Genomic DNA, 20,349 nt, shown 5'->3' on the forward strand with positions numbered 1-20,349 from the left:
AGCAGCTGCAGCCAGGGGGTGGGTCCAAGCTGCAAGGACTGTAGAAGAGAATAACCGTAAGGGCGATAAGATAAATGTCTTAATAACACCAGAATAGGCAAGTATTGTCCATCAGATAGTATGCAGGCTGGAGAGTGGTCCTGTGATAGGACAGTGGCAGGGATGGGATTTTGTCCTGGTCCAGTATACCAGACTTTCACCCTGGGAGAGTTACAGATGGGTCAATATATAGGGCTCCTGGAGGTAAATGTAGTGGCCATAAAGATAAGACAAAACTCCATAAAATGCTCTCACCTCCCAGTGGTTTTAGGTACACTACTGTGATCTTTTGGGGCCACTCTATTGTTTCTCCAAGAACACACCAGAGACCAACTTCCAGGACTTGTTCTCAAGGTGCCAGAAGGGCCAGCCATTGCTGGTCCATGTCTCAAAATGTCCAAGGCCACATCCACTCAACAAAGTTTTCAGGGCTTAGTGCAGTTGGGACTGGCAGCAGGATGTTGCTCTGCTGACCATCTAATGGCTTCAGTAACTCCTCTTTGGTTTGCACATACAGTTGTATAGGAGAGGCAGCAATGTGTGTTAGCATATCTACAGGGCTCAAGGCTCTTTTAAGGGCTTCTCATTCAAACACCATATTACTGTCCATAAGCAAACTGACCAGCTCTTTCTTGTTTCCAGCTGACTGTCTTTGAACTCAACACATAACTCTTTTCTAAGTCTCCAGCCTGCTGGCCTCCTCCATCAGACTTTGAGAGTGGCTCTAAGGATGAGTCTTCTGAATTGGTTGTGGGGTTTCTGGAATTGACTGTCTAATCTGCTTAGATTTAATGACTATTTCTAGTAGTAAAGAAAGCATTGATAGTCCACAGCAATAGAAATACACAAAATATCGCCATTGGGTTCTCATAATTAAACACTTATAAGAATCAATGGTCCAGTTGACCGTGTATTTAATACCTTTGAGCATTTTTGTCAAGCTAACAAATATAATGAGATTGGTTGGTTGTTCCTAAGGTCACTGAACATAGTGAGGAAAGAAATGGATGAGGGCAAGGATTTGAATTCCTACCTCACACATCACATAAATGACCTGAAAGCTTCTGTGCCTGTCCTGTATTAAGGCCTGTATCTCCCATCGGTAAGAACTCAGGTTGCTGAAAAACAAAACCAGAATCTCATCCTGTGAGTGACTAAATTACATTACAAATCAAAATGCCAGGCTGACAAGTTATTTACTGTTGAAGGGAGGGCATTGATTGGGAAGGAACACCCTCCTTAAAGTTAGACTGGGGATGCGGGGAAAGATGCTCATGAAGCTTGGGAATGTTTGAGCTCCTAAATTCTGACGAATCTGTTTTGCCAGAAGAATTAACATCTCCACCCCGAGTAGAAGCAGTCCCTCCACCTCTGTCTCAAATTAATCCTGAAGCAGTTTCCATGCAAGACAACAGCTGATTCTCCTCAGGACTCACCCCCTCCCCTGCTTTTTGCTATTACTGTAGTTATAGACCTACAAGTAGACTCAAGTCCCCGCAGACCACTAAAGGTGAGGTACAAAGTATGACCCATGAGGAGGTACACTACATTCCAAAAAACTATTTGAGTTTTCTAATTTGTGCAGACAAAAGTCCTGGAATGTGTGTAACTAGGTATTAAAGATGTGGGATAGTAGCAAAAGGAACATAAAGTTGGATCAGACCAAAGCTGTTGATACGGGCCCACTTAGCAGAGATTCTACATTTTAATGTTGCAGCTATTAAAGTGATAAAGAGCTTTAACAGTTTGGTTGGTTGGCCTAAATATGGACTAACAATATTTAGTTAACCATATTGCTCACTAACCAAAGTGTACAAGCTAGTAATGCCAGACATGCCTGGGTTTACTGCAGATGAAGGGATTCAAAGGCTTAGGGAGACTGGAGTGCTAGAATTAAGATCTACTCACAACCAGAAAAGGGTCCAAGAGACCCTTTGGGTGTCCCTACAAAATTCATATGTTGCGGTCCTAACCCCCAGTACCTCAGAATGGGATCTTAGGTGGAGATTGGATCCGTACAGAGTAATCAAATTAAGATGAGGTCCTAAGGGTGGGGTCTGATCCAATATGACTTGTGTCCTTATAAAAGAGGAAATTTTAACACGAAAGCACACACAGAGGGAAGTGATATGGAGAGATGATCACATGAGGCAATCACACAAGGAGACCGTGATCCAGAAGCTGAAAAGAGCGGTCTAGCGTGGATTTCCCCTCCCAGCCCTCAGAAGGAACTGACCTGGCTCACACCTGGCTTTTAGATTTCTAGCCTCCAGAACTCTGTGACAATAGATTTCTGTTTGAGCCACTCAGTTTGCGGTGGTTTGTTTTGGCAGCCTTAGCAAACTAATATACTAAGTGTCCAAGAAGTACTATTTCTGTTCTCATTTTTATTACTGCTACATTTTGGAAAGAGTAAAATATCAGCTAAATTCATTGAAATCTTTTATCTGTGTCAGAAGAGCAACTGCCCACCATTGCCATCATAAAATTAAGCTTAAATGTAGTACTTTTATGTTCAAGAGTCAGCAGGCCTACCTTCTTGCTGGCTTACTACATTTTTTTATTTTCCACTTATCTTTGTCATCCTTTATCTTTACTTATTTTGTGTTTTGTTTTCTTCCTCCTTCTTGGCTGCTAGTTTACACCATTTAAACCAATAGACTTTTCCCTAAACTGTAATAGGAATAGGATTGGTCATTGCCGTTGTCTACTTGGTCCCTTAGACAAAGTATATCACAATAAAATTTTCATTTATTCAGGAGCAATATGTGTTCACATTCAAAAGAATGACATTAAAGCCTTCCTTCAGATTTTTCTCATTCCTCATTGATTCTTCAGCATTTTGCGTCTAATAATGATACACCCCAAGAGTTTGTACTTCAAGAAAGATATCTTTATTTGCCTTCTTAGAACCCTTTCTTCTTCATCAGAAGGTGAAGTTTTAGAAGGACACAGATCTGCTGGTTAAATGGAATTGCAGGATGTTCCCTATCAGCCTCCATCTAGACAGCTTTTCAGCTCAGCTCTTTTCTTACATCTTTTTCAAATCTATCTCACCAAGATATTTTTCTGACACAGTTTTCATTTCTGTCTGTGTAAACAAAATGATCATACCCCCATGTATTTGAAAGTGGGTAGACAGGGCACCATCAGAAGCCAGAAATCACGGCCTGTTATTTCACAAGCTGGAATCACATCTTATAAAATATTTTAAAATAAAATATTTCTACAAATATTGACCGTTCCCCACATACACTGAAAAAGAGGCTACCACTAAGCTCAAGATGCATGCAAATATAAATACAGGGTGTCTCAAAGTCTTAATGAAATTATGGGCTTAATAAATTCAGAAGTGTAAATGCTACAAACTTACAAAAACGTCATTTGAAACGTTAATTACTTGTATTATTCTCACTCTTGTTTTTAAGTTTGAAGAATACATTTTTAAATTCTTGTTTCAGTCACCCTGTAGATGAAATTTCAAAAATTAAATGAAAATCTATTACACAATTCTAAGCAAGTACAAAAGAAATGAAAAGTTTTCAAATTATGTCTCTTTTATATTTGTAAGCGTTTATACTTCTGGAGTTATTAAAGTCTTAAAACCACACTGAAACTTTGGGGACACTGTTATTAATTCACTTTTTCTCTATAATAAGTCCTTTACTCCAATATGACTGTATAATTTTTGCTTTCATGGTAGAAAAATGTTTATTTTTCAGTTTTGAACAGGGCATATCTCAGCAGACAGATTTTGTAGTTGCCCATTAAAAGACATTGTTCAGCAACTTCCCTGCATAATAAACCAATCTTAGTCTCTTTCTACAATACATCAAAGTGAATTTCTATTGGAATTCCTCTAACATACTCATCCTAATCTGTAACTGTGGGACTTCATTGAATTTGTTTACATTTTATCTATTATTGTTGCTGAGGGCCTGGCTTAAAAATCTACTATAAAGAAAATGTGAAGTCTCTTCCAAAAAGAATATTGCAAAACAGAGATCAAGGACACAATTTTACTACTCAATCTGTGTAATATCAGTTTACAATTAAAGAATGATTTTAATTGTCAAAATTTTAAATTTTATTAAATGTTTGTGGCAAGGCATTGAATAAATTCCAGACCTATATAAATATACAGGCAGCTGTTTGTAATTTGCGCTTTGAAAAAGCACAATGTACTTCCTGCATCTTATTTCAGAATTTGCATTTTATTATCTTTGCCTATCCACTATATAGTATGGAGTACTTGAACATCTTGTTTGAATTTTCATTTTGATTGTAAATCAGATGATGTCTGGCACTTTTCTCTTTTCTCATTTTTCCCTTCTCTCAACCTCCAGGTTTATTTGCTCCCATTTCTTCTTGGCTCTAGTAACAAAACACATGAAATATTTCAATTATTTTCTTTTTCAGCATTCTTCAGTGTAACCAACATTTTATATGTCTTTGGCCATTACATACCATAAATCTAAAAGCAAAACAAAAACTAAGCTTATTGTTTTTATTCATAAATTTTCAAAAGGTCATTCAGCTATTTGCACATCTTTCCGAAGCTTGCTGTGTTTTGAATTTGGATGGAGGGATGGAAAGGAAAGCAAAAAATACTGTGTATAGTACTGCACCATGGGGCACCCAGAATAAACGGAATGGATGTTCCATCCAATGGAGACAAATGCCTCCAGTCACGTGAGCTGTCTCCCTATCAGAAAGGACATGTGACATCAAGGAAAGGCTGCTGATGACAATGACACCTCTACACACCTTCAACTCTTTTCCTAGATTCCCGCAGACACATTTTGCTCTCCTAGTGCATTATCCTCAGAGCATCCAACAACATCTTCCCCAGGGGCTCCTCTTACCCATTTCTACTACTGTGGCCTTGGCTCCCAGATTTTCCTTAGAGGAACAGACCAGTGGTAGCTTGTGCTTTTTGCCTCCTTCCTCTAGCAGTCCAGCTGTCCACTGGGAAGTGTTGACATCTCTCTGACCTAGCAGGAAGTGCGAGGGAGGAAACTCAAGCTAATGTTTCTCTAGTCTGGTGATGACCCCAGTTGGAAAGGATAAGAGTTCAGAGATTCCAAATTTCCCAGTCAAAAGCACAGGTAAACAAGAAAACTAACTTTATTTTGTTATAACTCTATTTAATCTGTGTTGACTCTTAGTCCCCCCATTCTGCCTGATGTAGAAAACTTATCTAGTCCTTTGTACATAAACTTAGTACAAGTCAGTGATTTCTTAGTTACTTCACGTTTATATTTTAGTCACACTGAGATTTAAAATTTTTTCTCAGGGTTTTTCTCCCTTTCTCACCACCTTGCTGCTCACCCTCATTTCTAGGGTTGGGACAGAGGAGAATGGTTGCTGCTGTCGGACAGCTTACAAGAGAGTATCATCTCGACAATCTTGGGTGTCAACAAGGTCTGGGTCATGTGCTAGTGAATCATGGCCCAGATGACGTAGTCTAGAGTCTCTCAAACTATAATGTGCATTCTAATCATGTGGGAGTCTGGCTAAAATGCAGATTTTCATGCAGCAGATCTTAGATGGAGATTGTACATTTCTAGCAAGCTTCCAGGGGATGTCATTGCTGGTGGCCCTCAGACCATACTTCCAGTAACAAGGGTTTGACCAATGGATGATGGCTTAGTTTCTAATCAACTCCTTGGCAGAGCAATCTATTGAGACCCCAGCTGAGTTCTCCACTGTAATAGGCTCCAAACGCAAAGGCATCATTCTGATGTCATTCCTTTTGTCCCAGTCAGGAGACTTTGCATAGACCCACTGTTCCTCTCTCCCAGGAACTCACTCACACTTGAAATTCACAAGAATATATGATGCAAGCAAGCTTGGAACTTGGAAATCTTAAGAAGCTTCTCATGTTCAACACAGCCTGCTCTCCGCTCCAACCCACCACCATCTGGTATTGAGAAACTCTCTCTAAAACTTTTCTCCCTAGGCTGCATCTGGGAAGTGCAACGCAGTTCCTCTTTATGCTCAGATTCTTATAAACTTCAAGGGGAATTCTATTATTGACCTTCCTACCAGCCACCTGGCAGAGCTGGAGGTGGTAAGAGACGAGAAGGAGATGAGTACTGAATAAGCGGCCCCACAGTGTATCTGTTCTCTTGCTGCCTTTCTGTTCCCTCCTCTGTAATTTCCAGGTTGAAAGAAAAGAGCAGCTTTGTCAGCTGACATCCCTCATTACATTCCCTTTCTTGTGCCATACGTGGACGGTACATGTTTCATGCTCTGAAGTGACAACACCCTCCCCCAGATCCTTCTGTAATTCATGTTTAACTATCTGGGATGGGACAGGAGCTGTCACTGGGACCTGAGGGGGTGAGGTGTACATCCTTTAATTCTCCAAAACCATCCCACCCACAAGGAAATCATGGAAGAAAAAGATGTGGCTTGGCAATTTGCAGTTTCATCCAGGATTTTTGTCAACTTTTCACCTCCTTCCTCCCTAAATTAAGTGCAACCACATGTGAAAACACATGAAATATTTCAATTATTTTCTTTTTCAGCATGTGTTTTGAATTTGAATGGAGGGATGGAAAGGAATAATGTCAAATAGTCAAATAGTGCTATAAGCAGAGTTCTCTTGAAGAACAATAGGATTTGGGAACAGATGTGAAAAATGAAAAACAATTAACTCCAGTACATAAATATGTGTACAAGTTTATATATTGCATCACAGTTAAAGTCAAAAGAGCTTAGAGAAATAATGCTTTAGAAGATTTCAGCAGTTTATCTTGGGAAGACGATAGTCTCTAATCTGGATGTGTTCTGGCTCATTTTGGGAAGCTCTTACAAGAGTTTATGTATTTCAGATGATTCTGAAAGTTCTAGGCTATCGATTTAGGTAGGGACTCCCTATCAAGGGCTTTTTCTGAAAGGTTCATTTCTCTGAGAAGTAACTGAAACCATTTTATCCTGTGTGGCTTTCCAAAGCCATTGAACCAGCTCCAGGATAAGGTAGAAGAAGCTTTCAAGTCAGAGAACCACCTGAGGTCAGATCTGCTACAAGCCTCTACCCTGAGGTTCTTCCCAGGGTCCCCACGCCTTCCTGGAGAACAGAGCACAACAAGGGGGAGACCACAGTCGCTCTGAACCTCCTGGCCTGGAAACTTCATCTCTGATGCCCTTTCAGTCTGTACCAGCCCATATTTGTCTATGGTGGACACAGTAAGGCTGTAATGTTTTGGGTCAGCATGTGGTTTTATATCTTTGCTTTGCAGTTCAACAAAGAATACATCTTAACGTATTATAAAATTGCTGCAACTGCTATACTTATAGCCTAGGAGAGAAATACATCAAAAGACTTCTGATAACACATAAAAATGAACAAAGATGAACACAAAAATACAAAGTAAAATGGCTAGTAGAGAAAATATCTAACTAAACAAGTACTTGTTTATATGCATTGTGAAAATTTTCTAAATTTTCTAAAATAAGTTGTTTGAGCTTAAAAACTTGTCATTCATTTTCAGAATGATATGATGCATTAAAATCACTAGTAAATATTTACCTGTATTTATCTTTTCAGTTTTTGAATATGTTTTTGAAAAAGGAATTCTTTTCTGCCAGGCTGAACCATTATATGATGTTGATGTATATTTATCTGAGAAAAAAGGAGACTGGAATTGAATATTTTGTAACTTTAAAATCATAGTGCAGGAATGTTTCAAAGTTACTCTTTCAAAGCTAAGGCATCAGGGACATGAGTTTATTAAGACCATTTAAGTTCTCAATGAACATGGTTACACATCTCTTAATTAACTGTCTTGTTCCTCAAATTAGGCTCTCTCCCATGAGCCTAAGCTAGACGAGAATATGATATCTCAATGTAATGGAAAGATTACATTGCTTTTCTTTGCCGTGATTTTACAATTTTTAAAAAGCTTTTTTAAAAACTGGGAGGAAGGAAGCAGAGAAGGAAGAAAAGGAGAACGGAAGGAAGGACAACCTGGAAGGTACAGGCAAAGTCCCTTTCCTTCCACAAAGTGACTCCATGATGGCAGTAATCGTTCTGCCACAGTGAACTCTCTGCCCCGGGAAACCAAATATCTACTTTCCTCTGATGGCTCTGTATTTGAACAGTTAACTAACAGTGATATATTTGTGTTTTCAAGTATTACCACGCAGCTGTGATTCTCAAAGCATGGTCCACAATAATACTACAGATTTATTTTGATTTTTCCATGTTGACATTTGCACGAATGGTGCAAAAGCAATAGCAAGTGTAATTGCAGCCACCGTCACACAAATCTAGATAATGGCACCAGACAGTTCTGCTGGCCGTTGTATTCTTCACAGGTGTCTGCTCACAGTAAAATAAGAATAAAATTAATTTTTAAAAATTAGTAAATAAAATGAAAAGCCTGCTTTACCTATTGGTATCCTTATTTTTATATGCAAATCCATACATCATTCTATTCTCAAACAAGGAGAAGAAAAACAATTTAAATAAAACTAACTTCTATTTAAATTATAAAAGAAAAGGCCTAAAAGAAGCAGAGTTTTTACTTATATTTCAGAAAGTACACAACATTCAGAACTCCACTGACTAGACTGTGAACACAGGAAAATACAAACATGAAATCACAGGGAGCTGAGTGGGCTTTGCAGCCCAACTTTAAAAGAGCAAAATTCATGTGAGACAGGAGGAAAAAGAGATTTGGTTCTCTCCTCCCTTGAGGCCTGTACCGCCTGACACATATTGTGATTTTGCCTATTACGTGATGGAATGATTTAGAAGCAATCTGTGTATGGTGGAAGAGATGAGACATTGTCAAAAATAATTGCCATTAACCCCCAAACTAACCCTTTCCAAAAGTAACCATGAGGTTCTCAAGAAAAGCTGAAGCACTAGCATGAAGTGATCATTGAGCAGTGTAGTAAGTAGAACAAGACAAGGTCAACCATTTGAAAACAATCCTCAAGAGTGAAGTAAAGCTATCCAGGGGGAACAGAGTGCTGTGCTCTGAGATAAAACTCTAGGGAGGTTCACAACAAATGATGTCACCCAACATATTTTCTTCCATATCCTTTAAATCATGTGTATTCCTACACATGGAAGAAATCCCTTCACTAGTTTTCTAAGATGTTATGGTGGTGAAGGCCTCGAAAAAGAAGAGAAGGTGGGTAACAGTGAAGGTCAGTTGGACCATCCAGAAATTCCATGGGGATGCAAACTATAAACATGAGTAAATTATGTAAGTAATGAACCTCACCAGGACAGCAGTTGGATTTGGGTTCCTTATTAACATTACCTTTATTGTAGGAACTGTTCATGGGCCTGCTGTAAGGAGGTGCATTCAACGAGACAGGTTTGACAGCGTCTCTCTGAGCATGGATACAGGATGCATTTTCAGCATTTCTGTCTTTATAATTGCGATGGTCCCTCATTTTATTTTGGGAATTTGGTGCCTGTACCGTTGTAAAAGAAAGGGGGAAGGTAGTGAAAGAAATAAAACAAGCTGATTTCATACCCATAATTAACACATTGCATTTTTAAGTGCTTAACAGCACAATGGGAGACACTATAAGCTAAAAAGACTAAGTTTATTGAAGTTGGGTTGACATCTAAAATGACATCGCACAGTCATGATTAGTTTTTCAGGTAGAAAATACCATTTCATATTTAATCTCTTTTCAAATTATCAAAATACCAAATATAAAAGAAACTTTACCTCTGCATTCCTGGGCCAGGAAAGTTCTTTGGTTCATCATAAATCCATTTCCTTTTTTTCACACCTTTAAAATCAGGCTTCCTCGCTGGCTGGACATCATACACTTAAAGAAGACACAAATTTTTACAGTTTTCTAAGAGATGCTTTCATCTGAAAACTACTAGAGGTGATAATTACATGTCTGTGCATTGACATGTCAAGCAAGAGAAAAAAAATAATGCATCACCCTAACACTTCTTTTTGGTAGAACAAAGGGTGATTTATTTTAAGTACAAAAAAAAAACTATCTTGGAAATTGATTGATGAGAAAACTTCCAATAAGTAGTATTCTTTAGAGGAAAAAATACTTTTCTCCAAAGGAAAGAATGGATTCTTTTAAAAGAACATAAAATTACATTCCCAATGTTTTTGAGTAGTTTTAGAATTGTTATTTTGAACACTACTTAAGAAATTGACTTAGGCAAAGTACCTCTAGTGAATTTTACCTTATTGTTTTGAGATCTTAAGAATTTGGGTGTATGGATAGTTTGGTGAAACAAAACTGAAGAGTCAGATTCTGTATGTGTTAAGATCACTATATCATTCATATTTTACTTGCATTATTCACATTGAAAAATATATGTGCATGCTCAATTTTCCATGAATTTCTAAGGTACAGTTTTATAGAGAATCTTAAACAATGGTAGAGAGGGACATTCTTTGTTATTTCTTTGTGTGGAGATCATGAACATTCCCAAGTAACTACTGTGCCGAGGAAATGAACATCAAGTTCTCAATGTGATGACATTAGCAGTTGTGATGACATTAGCTCACTGCAGTGGACTCATCAATCTGTCTTTGCCCTAGTTCTCTACTTCAGCATATGTGTTAAACCTTCAGTGATGCTAGGGTTCACTGCCTCTTCTCCAAATATCATACTCCACCCTTACTCTCAAGCTCCCACTCCTAGGATTTGGAAACCATATTTTTAACAAGTAAGCTGGACTTCTTGGAGTAAACCATTGTGGGCCTTCTCTTCAGTTCCTAACTGGGATCCAAGAATATTACAGGGGTTTAATAAAATGAAAGAGGGGAAAGAAGGAAAAAAGAGAGGAAATGAAGGAAGATTCATTATTCTTAATTATGTCAAGAGAAGTGGCTCAGAGTACTGAATGGCAAGGAGAAGCCAAATCCAGAAAAATAATCCAAAACATAATAAAAACCTGCCAATATAACCCGCTATCGGTTACATTTAAAGTGCTATACTAATGAATCTTCTGAAAAGCTGGCATATTAATAATGTTAACACCTAAATTAAACTAGTGGGAAAGTATGTAATTTACTAGGACCTACGTCATAATTCATTGTCCGAGTTAGTAGAAGAATATTGGGTTTTTAATTCTTAATCCTGAATAATTTCCAAACCTTCCTTTTTTCTTTCTTTTTAAAAATTCTATTTAAAATAAGCAAAACAAATCCATGGTAAGCAAATGTATACATACATACATATATATATATATATCTAAGGCCAAAAATTATAGAGCTAATGTCTCACTTGAAGAGGGATCCACTCTGCACTTCTTCACACTGACATTCTCAGTAGCATTTAACACATGCGTTGTAGGTACTAGTTGGGTAGTTAGGGAACACTCTGGATCAGGATTGTCCTTGTTATCTTTCAAAGAAAATTAAGAAAATAAAATGTCAATATTAGTAGAAGTGTTTCAGTAGGAATTTCACTTTCAAACATATGATGGGTGCACCTCTTTAAAAAATATGTATGTATATTAATTTTTACCATGTATCCCTGAAATTCCCTAATTACCACATTAAGTCCCCAAAGCTTGTCATTAACAAAACATTAAAAATTCAGAAATACAGCCATTATCTTCAATATGTAAATTATATATTTCTGGCAATATTTTTAATCCCTCCAAAGTGTTAAAAGATGATCAATTTAACATCAAATGATCTGATTTAAATTAAAGTTCCAGAAATATTTAAAGTGTAACAACTTTCACATATTCTATGCTTACAGTTGGGCTATTCAACAAAGCTTTCTACAATGATGGAAATATTCTAAACCCGTGCTCTCTGAAGTGATTGCCACCAGTCACATGTGGATGCTGACACTTGGAATTTGGCTAGTGCAAACTGAAGAGCTGAACTTTTTAATTTTACTTCATTTCGATTAGCTTAAATTTACACAGCCACACGTGGATTGTGGCTATCATGATTGGTTTAGTAAGAGTTTTTGTTTTTATTTTTCCTTTTGATGGTTTGGGCAGACTTTCCCATCTCTGAATGAGAAAGAAGAAGAGAGATTTACAAGTAATTTTCCATAAGAATAATTTGGACACAAGTGCCTTAATTTATTCTTGAGGACATTTATTTAACAGTGGAGAAAATAGTAGGTGAAATGGTTAATATTTGAATGGAGAGTATACGAAGCCATCCTGCCATCCAATTACAGGACTGGTATACTTTTAGTCTGTAACTAAGCTGCCCAGTAGAGAGGTACCAGCTGGGATTTTGTAAGCATAGTAAGAGCAGTATAGAACTATAGAAGATGTATTTTATTATCAGATCTCTTGATTAGTAATACACCAAAGTAATAATTATAAATGGGGATGTCATGAGATTAATACTCTTCACAGTATTAAAAAAAAAGCTTTCTAAGAAAATTCAATCATACTGAGTATTTGAAGCTGGAAAAGAAACCAAAGTTAGGACTTGGTATTACCATTTGAGAGAACTAAGAACTGCAGAGCTAGCAAGACTCATATGGAGTCCAACAGTCCAGTATTTCAGATAAGGACATGAGCTAAAAAAAGTCCCATTGTCAAACAATTAGGGACAGAGTCAGGGAACCTTAGGGCTCTTTACTCTTATTTAGTGCATTTAGTAGTAATATATTTTTATTTATTACCTTGCCTCTTGTATTGGTTTCTAAAGCAGTCTAACTTTATGAATAACTTGTCTATTCAAATTACAAATGGATTAAAATTATAGAATGATTAATTACCTTTAGTATCTGAACGTTTTGACATGGTAATTTCTTTCTTTTCAGGTAAAGCTTTATTTTTGTCTACTCCAAGCACTATGATCCTCTGTCGGACGTGGCAGTCACCTCCTAGGACAACACCTTACCGTCAGTGGCAGTGATGGCAGTAAGTTGTACAAAACCATCTTTCAACACAGGATTATCCACCCCCTACAATATCCCTTTTGCCCACTTTTGTCAAACACTTCTCAGTGATACCATCCCCATCTCTATTCATATCATATATGTTTAGATGAATACATGTACAAATTTGAATATGAATATTCAATATGTACACTTACATACAGATAATTTGCAAGAAAATTCATAGTCAGCACATTTTCCTTTAATGTATAACAATCTTTATTTCCACCTCTTCCACCCTTTAGAGATACAGTAAATATAATTTATCTTCCATATATTATCTTCAGAAATATGAAAGTCATTTTTTATGTTCCTTAAAGGTCTTCTATTTTTCAGAATAAAAATCTGTAGTTGCTTTAAATATTACTTATACACTAAATTTTCAGATCCTTCACCATACAAGTTACCCTTCCTAACAAAATATGTTTCAAGTAGCCTTCTTTAAAAGTGACACCAAATATGGACTACACTATACAGAAATCAGTGGAACTGCTATAATAATAGTTCATGTTTATGGAGCATTTTTCTATTTGTCAGAGACTCTGTTGAGTACTTTAAATGACTTACCACATTTCATTATCTTCCTATACTACTCCTAATAATTCAGTGTGAACTTACCTTAGCTATTTGGTAGCTGACAGATGTTACTGCCTCATTTGAAACTCTGTGGCCAACAAAAAATACTTTTTTCTTCACCATCTCTATCATGTCAGCTCTTTCCCAATTTTAAGAAAACCTATCATGAATATCTTGAAATTAAATAAAATGTAAGACTTTATCTTCATCCTTGTGTGAGTTTACCTTGTTAAATTTGACTCATTGTTCCAGCATATTAACTTCCAGTCATCTCTAAATTTTAAATACAGGTCCCCATTCATCCATTCAGTTGTTTAAACATAAAATCATTTTTTCTACTAATATGTATGGCATGTACATCATGTACCAGATAGTCTACTGCAGGGATTCATTTACAGCAATTGATTATATATAGTTCTTGGCCCCAAGGAGCTTACTCAAAGCCAGCAATAAAAATGTCAAAAAGATTTTGAAGAAACTAAGTTAAGTTATGAGAGAGAAAATTCAAACTCATTTTTTAATATGATGATATATTCAGGATCAGCCAGTAATAAATTAACTCACCTCCATTTTCAAAAGCAGCAGGGTCAGTCCTTGGTTTTCCATCCAATGATGCTTTCATCTCCCCTTGCTTTTCACATAGACTAAATTTTTTTGGAACTGTAAGACCGTCCCCTAGAAGTTTTTTAAGAAAGAAAAAATCATCCTGGAAACTACTACATGCTTACATAAGTTTGTGATAGAATTCATGATGATAGTAAAATCCTAAAAGTTAATGCAAGTGTTGTTTGCATGGTGATATGATGAAAATAGTTGATTTATAAATACATAAGTTTTAGGCAAATGTTTTAATTATCAGGAAAGCAGCAAGCAAATTTATTTGCATGTGTGGATAATTTATCAAATGGCAATTTAAAAATTCAAGCCTTCTAACACTATAGTTTGTACATAATACATTTAGTTTATTTGATTTGTTTTTCACATAATGAATTGTGATACTTCTTTTTTTTTATTTGTATATCATGAAAAGAAAATGAGTAAAAACTATTTGCATCTAATACTGACTAAAAAATGCTAATTGAACTGTGGTAATTAAATAAGTCTCACCATATTTTTTATATATCTCTAGATAATTTTCTTATAAAATAAACTATTAAAAGGAGAATAAAAGAGAAATGAAATTCTAATACCACGTGTTATTCTGGCTGGATTGGATTCTAAACCAGAAAACTCTACATCTATTACACAGGGAGAATTGCTTCCAAAGAAATATGTAATCATAAAGGCAAATTATTTACAGAATTACTACATGGAATGTAGTGTCACCATGTGTTTATGAAGGCTCCTCATTCTGTGGCATCTCTGGGAAAGCATAATTATATTAATAGCAGCTTTTCATGTTAAAGTTGTGGTCATCTGAGAAAAGCACTTCATTCTCAGTCTCAATTCTGATGTCTTGTCATTTAACTCTAGTGTACATCTTACTAAATAGTTCACAGCCTATTGGACTGAGTATCCTTCACAAATCACCTTGAAGTGCTGCCTTGTCATCCCTTACCTTCTTGCAATTCACTGCCATTTTCCAAAGGCTTTTCTAATTCTTTTTCTGCTGTAGAAGTTAGGCTTTTTGATGATGAAATATCTGGAGAAGTATAAAATCTGTAGTATTCACCTAATCTCCGATAAGAAAAGTGATGGTTAGTATATCTGTCACATCAAATATTAGAAAAATCCACAAATGTTTGATTTCTTACCATATTTATAACATATCTCCTTTATTGCTCTTTGTTCCTCAATTTCTTTAGGGGTCATTGTCCGAAAACTAGATGCATCTATAGGATATATTTTTAAATTAAATTGTTCCAAAGCCAAATAATCTGAAAATTAATAAACCATAATGAAAAATGCCAAATATTGTTTTCATGGATGGATTACTGGGTTTTTTTAAATCTTTAAAATCATTAATTTGCATACTGGCAAATGTTTCTGATTGCTGTTTTTCATGTATTAGAATCAGTTGAGAGAAATGAAATGCCTAATCACACATTATGCGTCTGAGATGAGAAGCAGGAGGGATAGACTCACATGCTGAGATCATGTTCTTTGGAGGAGGATGTGGGTTTGGGGATGCGGAGCTACAGCAGTAACATAAAGGAATGAGTAGTTCTGTGTATTACTGAGCACAGAGGCTGTGGTGGTCTGGAGCCCACAGGATGTGTTCAAGGGCAGGAAGGAAGAGTCTACTTTTCTGCATGTTTCTCTTGTTTGTATCTATCTACTGGCACCACAGTTTTCTGATGATATGGGAAGAATAGGATGAACTAGGCTGCAGAAGACCTGGGTTCTAATGCTGTTTATAATCTGGCAAGGTTTCCTTGGGATAATACAGACGGTAGCCTTTATAAACTATAAAATACTCCATGCATATCTAGAACTTCCAGGATTAAATATGAGACAGATGTAAGCATATATCAGACAGAAGGATATGTCAATATTTAGTTACATATAAATAAAAGATACATAAATCACTTTTATCAATGTTCAGTTATATATAAATAAAAGAGGTTATTAGTATCCCTATAAACAACTGTGCATATTTAAACATGAGATCTGTCTCCCAGCTATTCTACAAAAACGTTCCAGTCCAAAAGAGCATAAGCATGTGTAGACATAGAACAAATTAGAACATAATGATTTTAATATACTTAATAAAATTGAAACCATTTTCACACCCAAATCTGCCTTATATATATATCATGAACCTCTAACAGTTAAACAAATGTATGAAATATTGTGAGGTCTTTTAATGTGCATTGTAAATCTGAGAAAAGGCTTACTAACCATTTTGTTCATCATCTTCCTCCTCTTCTTCCTCAAAGTTAATTTTTATAACTAAAGGATGGTGAATGGGTGGTGATATATTCCTCCGAGGTTTCAGGGGTTCCTGACTCTGCATTGGGGGTGGAATTCCTTGCTGACTTTCTTTCTGTAGTCTAATACCTACGAAGAAAATGCAACATTTCAGGCTTTTCAAGATACATATTATGCACATGTTCAATGATCAACCATTGTTCTCCTGATTAGCTATATAATTTGTTAAAAAAAAGATGTGTCTCCTTATTTCTGGAAAGGTTATTAAACAAACTTACAAAACATGTCAACAATTTGCTAGTTTGTAGGCTTTAGATGGTAATTATAACCATAATTTAGTATACCAAATTTTTTATATAAATGCAAAGTGATATTACTATATTCTTACATTAGATCTGTGAGATAAAAATAACTAGTTGCATTACAACAAATTAAAAAAGACAAATTTACATAAGGCATAGCTTATAATGGTAGAATATGTATGTCCAAGAAAGGAAAAATAATCCAATAGTTCTCATTTTCTGTGGCTTGGGGGATGATTTCTTGAAAGTAAGAAGAATGATATTTTCAAATTCTTCTATTAGCTACACTGCAGATTGGCCAAAGTCCTAGATTATACATAAATGTTCTACAACCTTCAAAACCAACCTGCAAATGACAGAAAAAGCTAGAGAACAGTTGTGTCTTCTATTATTGCTAACTCAGCTCCCATTGTTTTCTAAACCAGTAGTTAACAAATCTAGCTAATTATCAGAACCAACTAAAGAAATTATTCAAAACATCTTTCAGGTCTCTGCTTCTGAACTACTGATTCAGCAGGTCTACATTAAAGCCTGGAAATCTGGTACTATTTTTTTAAATGTTTTAAGTAATTATGAAATCAGCCAGATTTAGAAACCACTGCCTGAAATCAATGATCATCTTAGCAAGGTCCTGGGTTATAGGAAGCCTTTGGTGGATATGCCATCTCAGTAATTTGAAATAAATCAACCCTATTCCAGATTCTCAATTTCCACACATTTTTCCTTTAAAATTTGTTTGCTTGAGAACAGACCTGAGTTCACAAAAGCCTTTCCTCCAATATACAAAAAAAAAGTCCTACCCTTCACACATGTCAAAAGTTACTATAGTACATTGACCAAAAAAGAAATCTTCCTTTACTGCCTAATCAAACTTCCATGAACCTGTAGGGCTTTCTCCAGTATCTTGACTTATATGACATTTCTACCTGTAGAAAATCATGATGTGGTAGGTAGAACAGTGGCCCCCAAACACGTCTATGTCCTAATCCCTGGAACCTGTTTATATACTAGGTTCTGTGGGAAAGAGAAATTAAGGATGCAGATGTAGTCAAGGATGCAGCTATCTTAAAATTGGCAGGTTAGCCTGGATTATTCAGGTAGGCCCAATCAAAAAGGTCCTTAAAAGTGGATAAGAAAAACAGAGGAAGAAAGCCAGGAAAAGAGATGTAACAATTGAAGCTAGATCAGAGTAATGCAGTGTCAGAAGGAGTTTACTACTCAATGCTGACTCCAAAGGTAGAGGAAGGGGGCGTGAACCAAGAACACAGACGTTCTCTACAAAACAGAGAAGGCAAGGAAACAGACTCCCTCCCAGAGTCTCCAGAAGGAATATAGCCCTTAATTTTAATCCAGACAAATCTGCACCGAATTTCTAAGCTATAGAACTACAAGACAATAAACTGGAGGTGTTGAATCCACTTGGTTAGTGATAATTTATTACAGCAGTGACAGAAAACAAATTCACATGGTATTAGAAATAGTGGTATTCATGCTGGAATGTTCTGAATTCAAATACACTGTCGTAGTTAAGAATTTTTGTTGAAAAATTTGCTTCTTCTATTTCTGAACTATTGTTAAAGAATTTATTACTCGTGAAGGAAAGTCTCATACATCAATGATATGAGAACACAAATAAGAAACTTTGAAGTGAAGACATGGTTTTAAACAAACCATGTGTTTTCCAATAATTATCATCAGTTGCAAAGAAATATTCGAAGCAATAAATGTTAGTCACATTTTTAAAAGCTTTATTGAGATATAATTTGCATACAATTCACTCATTTAAGTGTTCAGTTGAAAAGTTTTAGTATATTCATAGAAACCCAAACCCATCAGCAGTTAGTCTTCATGTTTTCTCAATGTCCCCAGCCCTACACAAGCACTAATATACTTAGTTTATGTAGATTTGCCTATTCTGGATATTTCATGTAAGAGGAACCATACAGTATGTGGTCTTTTATACATGATTTCTTCCACTTACCATAGTATTTTCAAGCTATATCCATGCTGTCATCTATAATAATACTTCATCCCATTTTCTAGTCAAATATACCACAATTTATCCATTCATCACAGGATGATACTTGGGTTGTTTCCACTATATGGGCTGCTATAATATAGACAAACATTTGTGTTCAAGCTTTTGTGTAGATGTATGTTTTGCATCTCTGAGGTATACACCCAGGAGTGGAATAGCTTGGACATATGGTGACTCTATGTAGCCTTTTGAGGAACTGCCAGGCTGTTTTCCAAAGAAGCTGTACCATCCTACCTGCAATGTATGAAGATTCCAATTTCTCCACGCCCTTATCAACACTTGTTATCCTTTTGATTAAATCATCCCAGGGCATATGAAATGGTGTCTCATTGTGGTTTTAACTTACATTTATCTAATATTAATGACAATGAGCATCATTTTATGAGTTTACTGGCCATTTATATATATTTGAGAAATGGCAATTCAGATTCTTGCCCATTTTTAAATGGAATTGTCTTTATATTACTTGTATCACAGTGTTTCTCAGAGATGACTTTGCCACTGCCACAGTAGGACATACTTGGCAATGGCTAAATGTAGTTTTGTCTCAGAAGATGCTAATGGCATCTTGTAGGTGGAGGCCAAAGATCCTTCTAAACATTCTGCAATATGTACAACAAAGAAATATCCAGCCTCAAATGTCAATAGTGCCAACACAAAGAAACCAGTTTCATCAGGTTCTCTGTGAATTATTGTGCCCTTTAATCCCCTTCTCCCTCCCCACTTGCCCTCCCCAACCCTTTCCCTTTGGTAATGACTAGGCCCTTCTCAGTGTCTGTGAGTCTACTGTGATTTTGTTCCTTTTGTTTTGCTTTGCAGTTATTTGGTATTTGTCTTTCTCTACATGGCTTATGTCACTGAGTATAATATCCTCCAGCTCCATCCATATTGTTGCAAATGGTAGGATTTGTTTCTTTCTTATGGCTGAATAGTATTCCATGGTGTATATGTACCACATCTTCTTTATCCATTCATCTACTGATGGGCACTTAGGTTGCTTCCATATCTTGGCTATTGCAAATAGTGCACTGATAAACATAGGGGTGCATATGTCTTTTCAGATCAGGGAACTTGTTTTCTTTGGGTAAATTCCGTGAACTGGAATTACTGGGTTAAATGGTATTTCTATTTTTAGTTCTTTGAGGAACCTCTATATTGATTTCCACAACAGCTGAACCAATTTACATTCATACCAACAGTGTAGGAGGGTTCCCCTTTCTCCACATCCTAATCAGAATTTGTTGTTTCTTGTCTGTTGGATGTTGGCCATCTTAACTGGTGTCAGGCAATATCTCATTGTGGTTTTAACTTGCATTTCCCTGATAATTAGCAATGTGGACCATCTTTTCATATGCCTGTTGGCCATCTGAATTTCTTCTTTGGAGAAGTGTCTGTTCATATTCTCTGCCCATTTTTTAATGGGGTTATTTGTTTCTTGGTTGTTGAGGCACTTGAGTTCTTTATATATTTTGGATGTTAACCCCTTATGGGATAAATCATTTACAAATATATTCTCCCATATTGTAGAAGCCTTTTTGTTCTGCTGATGGTGTCCTTTGCTGTACAGAAGCATTTTAGTTTGATGTAGTCCCATCTGTTTATTTTTGCTTTTGTTTCCCTTGCCTGAGGAGAATTGTTCAGGAAAAAGCTGTCCAT

General features: G+C 36.2%; 1 protein-coding gene and 1 pseudogene across 1 annotated transcript; both read right to left on the minus strand.

Moving 5' to 3' along the window:
- The window catches only part of LOC108400952 (centrosomal protein of 290 kDa-like), a 332,902-nt pseudogene that overhangs the window by 263,369 nt on the left and 49,184 nt on the right, over positions 1 to 20,349 (minus strand).
- Positions 3,932 to 19,006, minus strand: LOC140843688 (uncharacterized protein C12orf50 homolog). Its single transcript, XM_073214139.1, has 11 exons — positions 18,928 to 19,006; positions 16,324 to 16,482; positions 15,237 to 15,314; positions 15,041 to 15,154; positions 14,047 to 14,157; positions 12,745 to 12,852; positions 11,275 to 11,394; positions 9,739 to 9,843; positions 9,282 to 9,485; positions 7,577 to 7,669; positions 3,932 to 4,413 (listed from the first exon to the last, which is right to left on the minus strand). Exons 1-11 carry the CDS (start codon positions 19,004 to 19,006, stop codon positions 4,388 to 4,390), a joined length of 1,197 nt encoding a protein of 398 aa, XP_073070240.1. The 3' UTR covers positions 3,932 to 4,387.

The sequence above is a fragment of the Manis javanica genome, chromosome 10 (assembly GCF_040802235.1).
Source record: "Manis javanica isolate MJ-LG chromosome 10, MJ_LKY, whole genome shotgun sequence".
Lineage (NCBI taxonomy): Eukaryota > Metazoa > Chordata > Mammalia > Pholidota > Manidae > Manis > Manis javanica.

Bases quoted from the DNA above. Each gene is read 5' to 3' on its own strand.
- LOC140843688 (XM_073214139.1), bottom strand. From the start codon at position 19,006: ATGCCCTGGGATGATTTAATCAAAAGGATAACAAGTGTTGATAAGGGC. The intron at 16,483-18,927 runs GTAGGATGGTAC...TTTTCTTCGTAG, and splicing joins GGAATCTTCATACATTGCAG to GTATTAGACTACAGAAAGAA. The intron at 15,315-16,323 runs GTTAGTAAGCCT...TATATCCTATAG, and splicing joins GGAAGATGATGAACAAAATG to ATGCATCTAGTTTTCGGACA.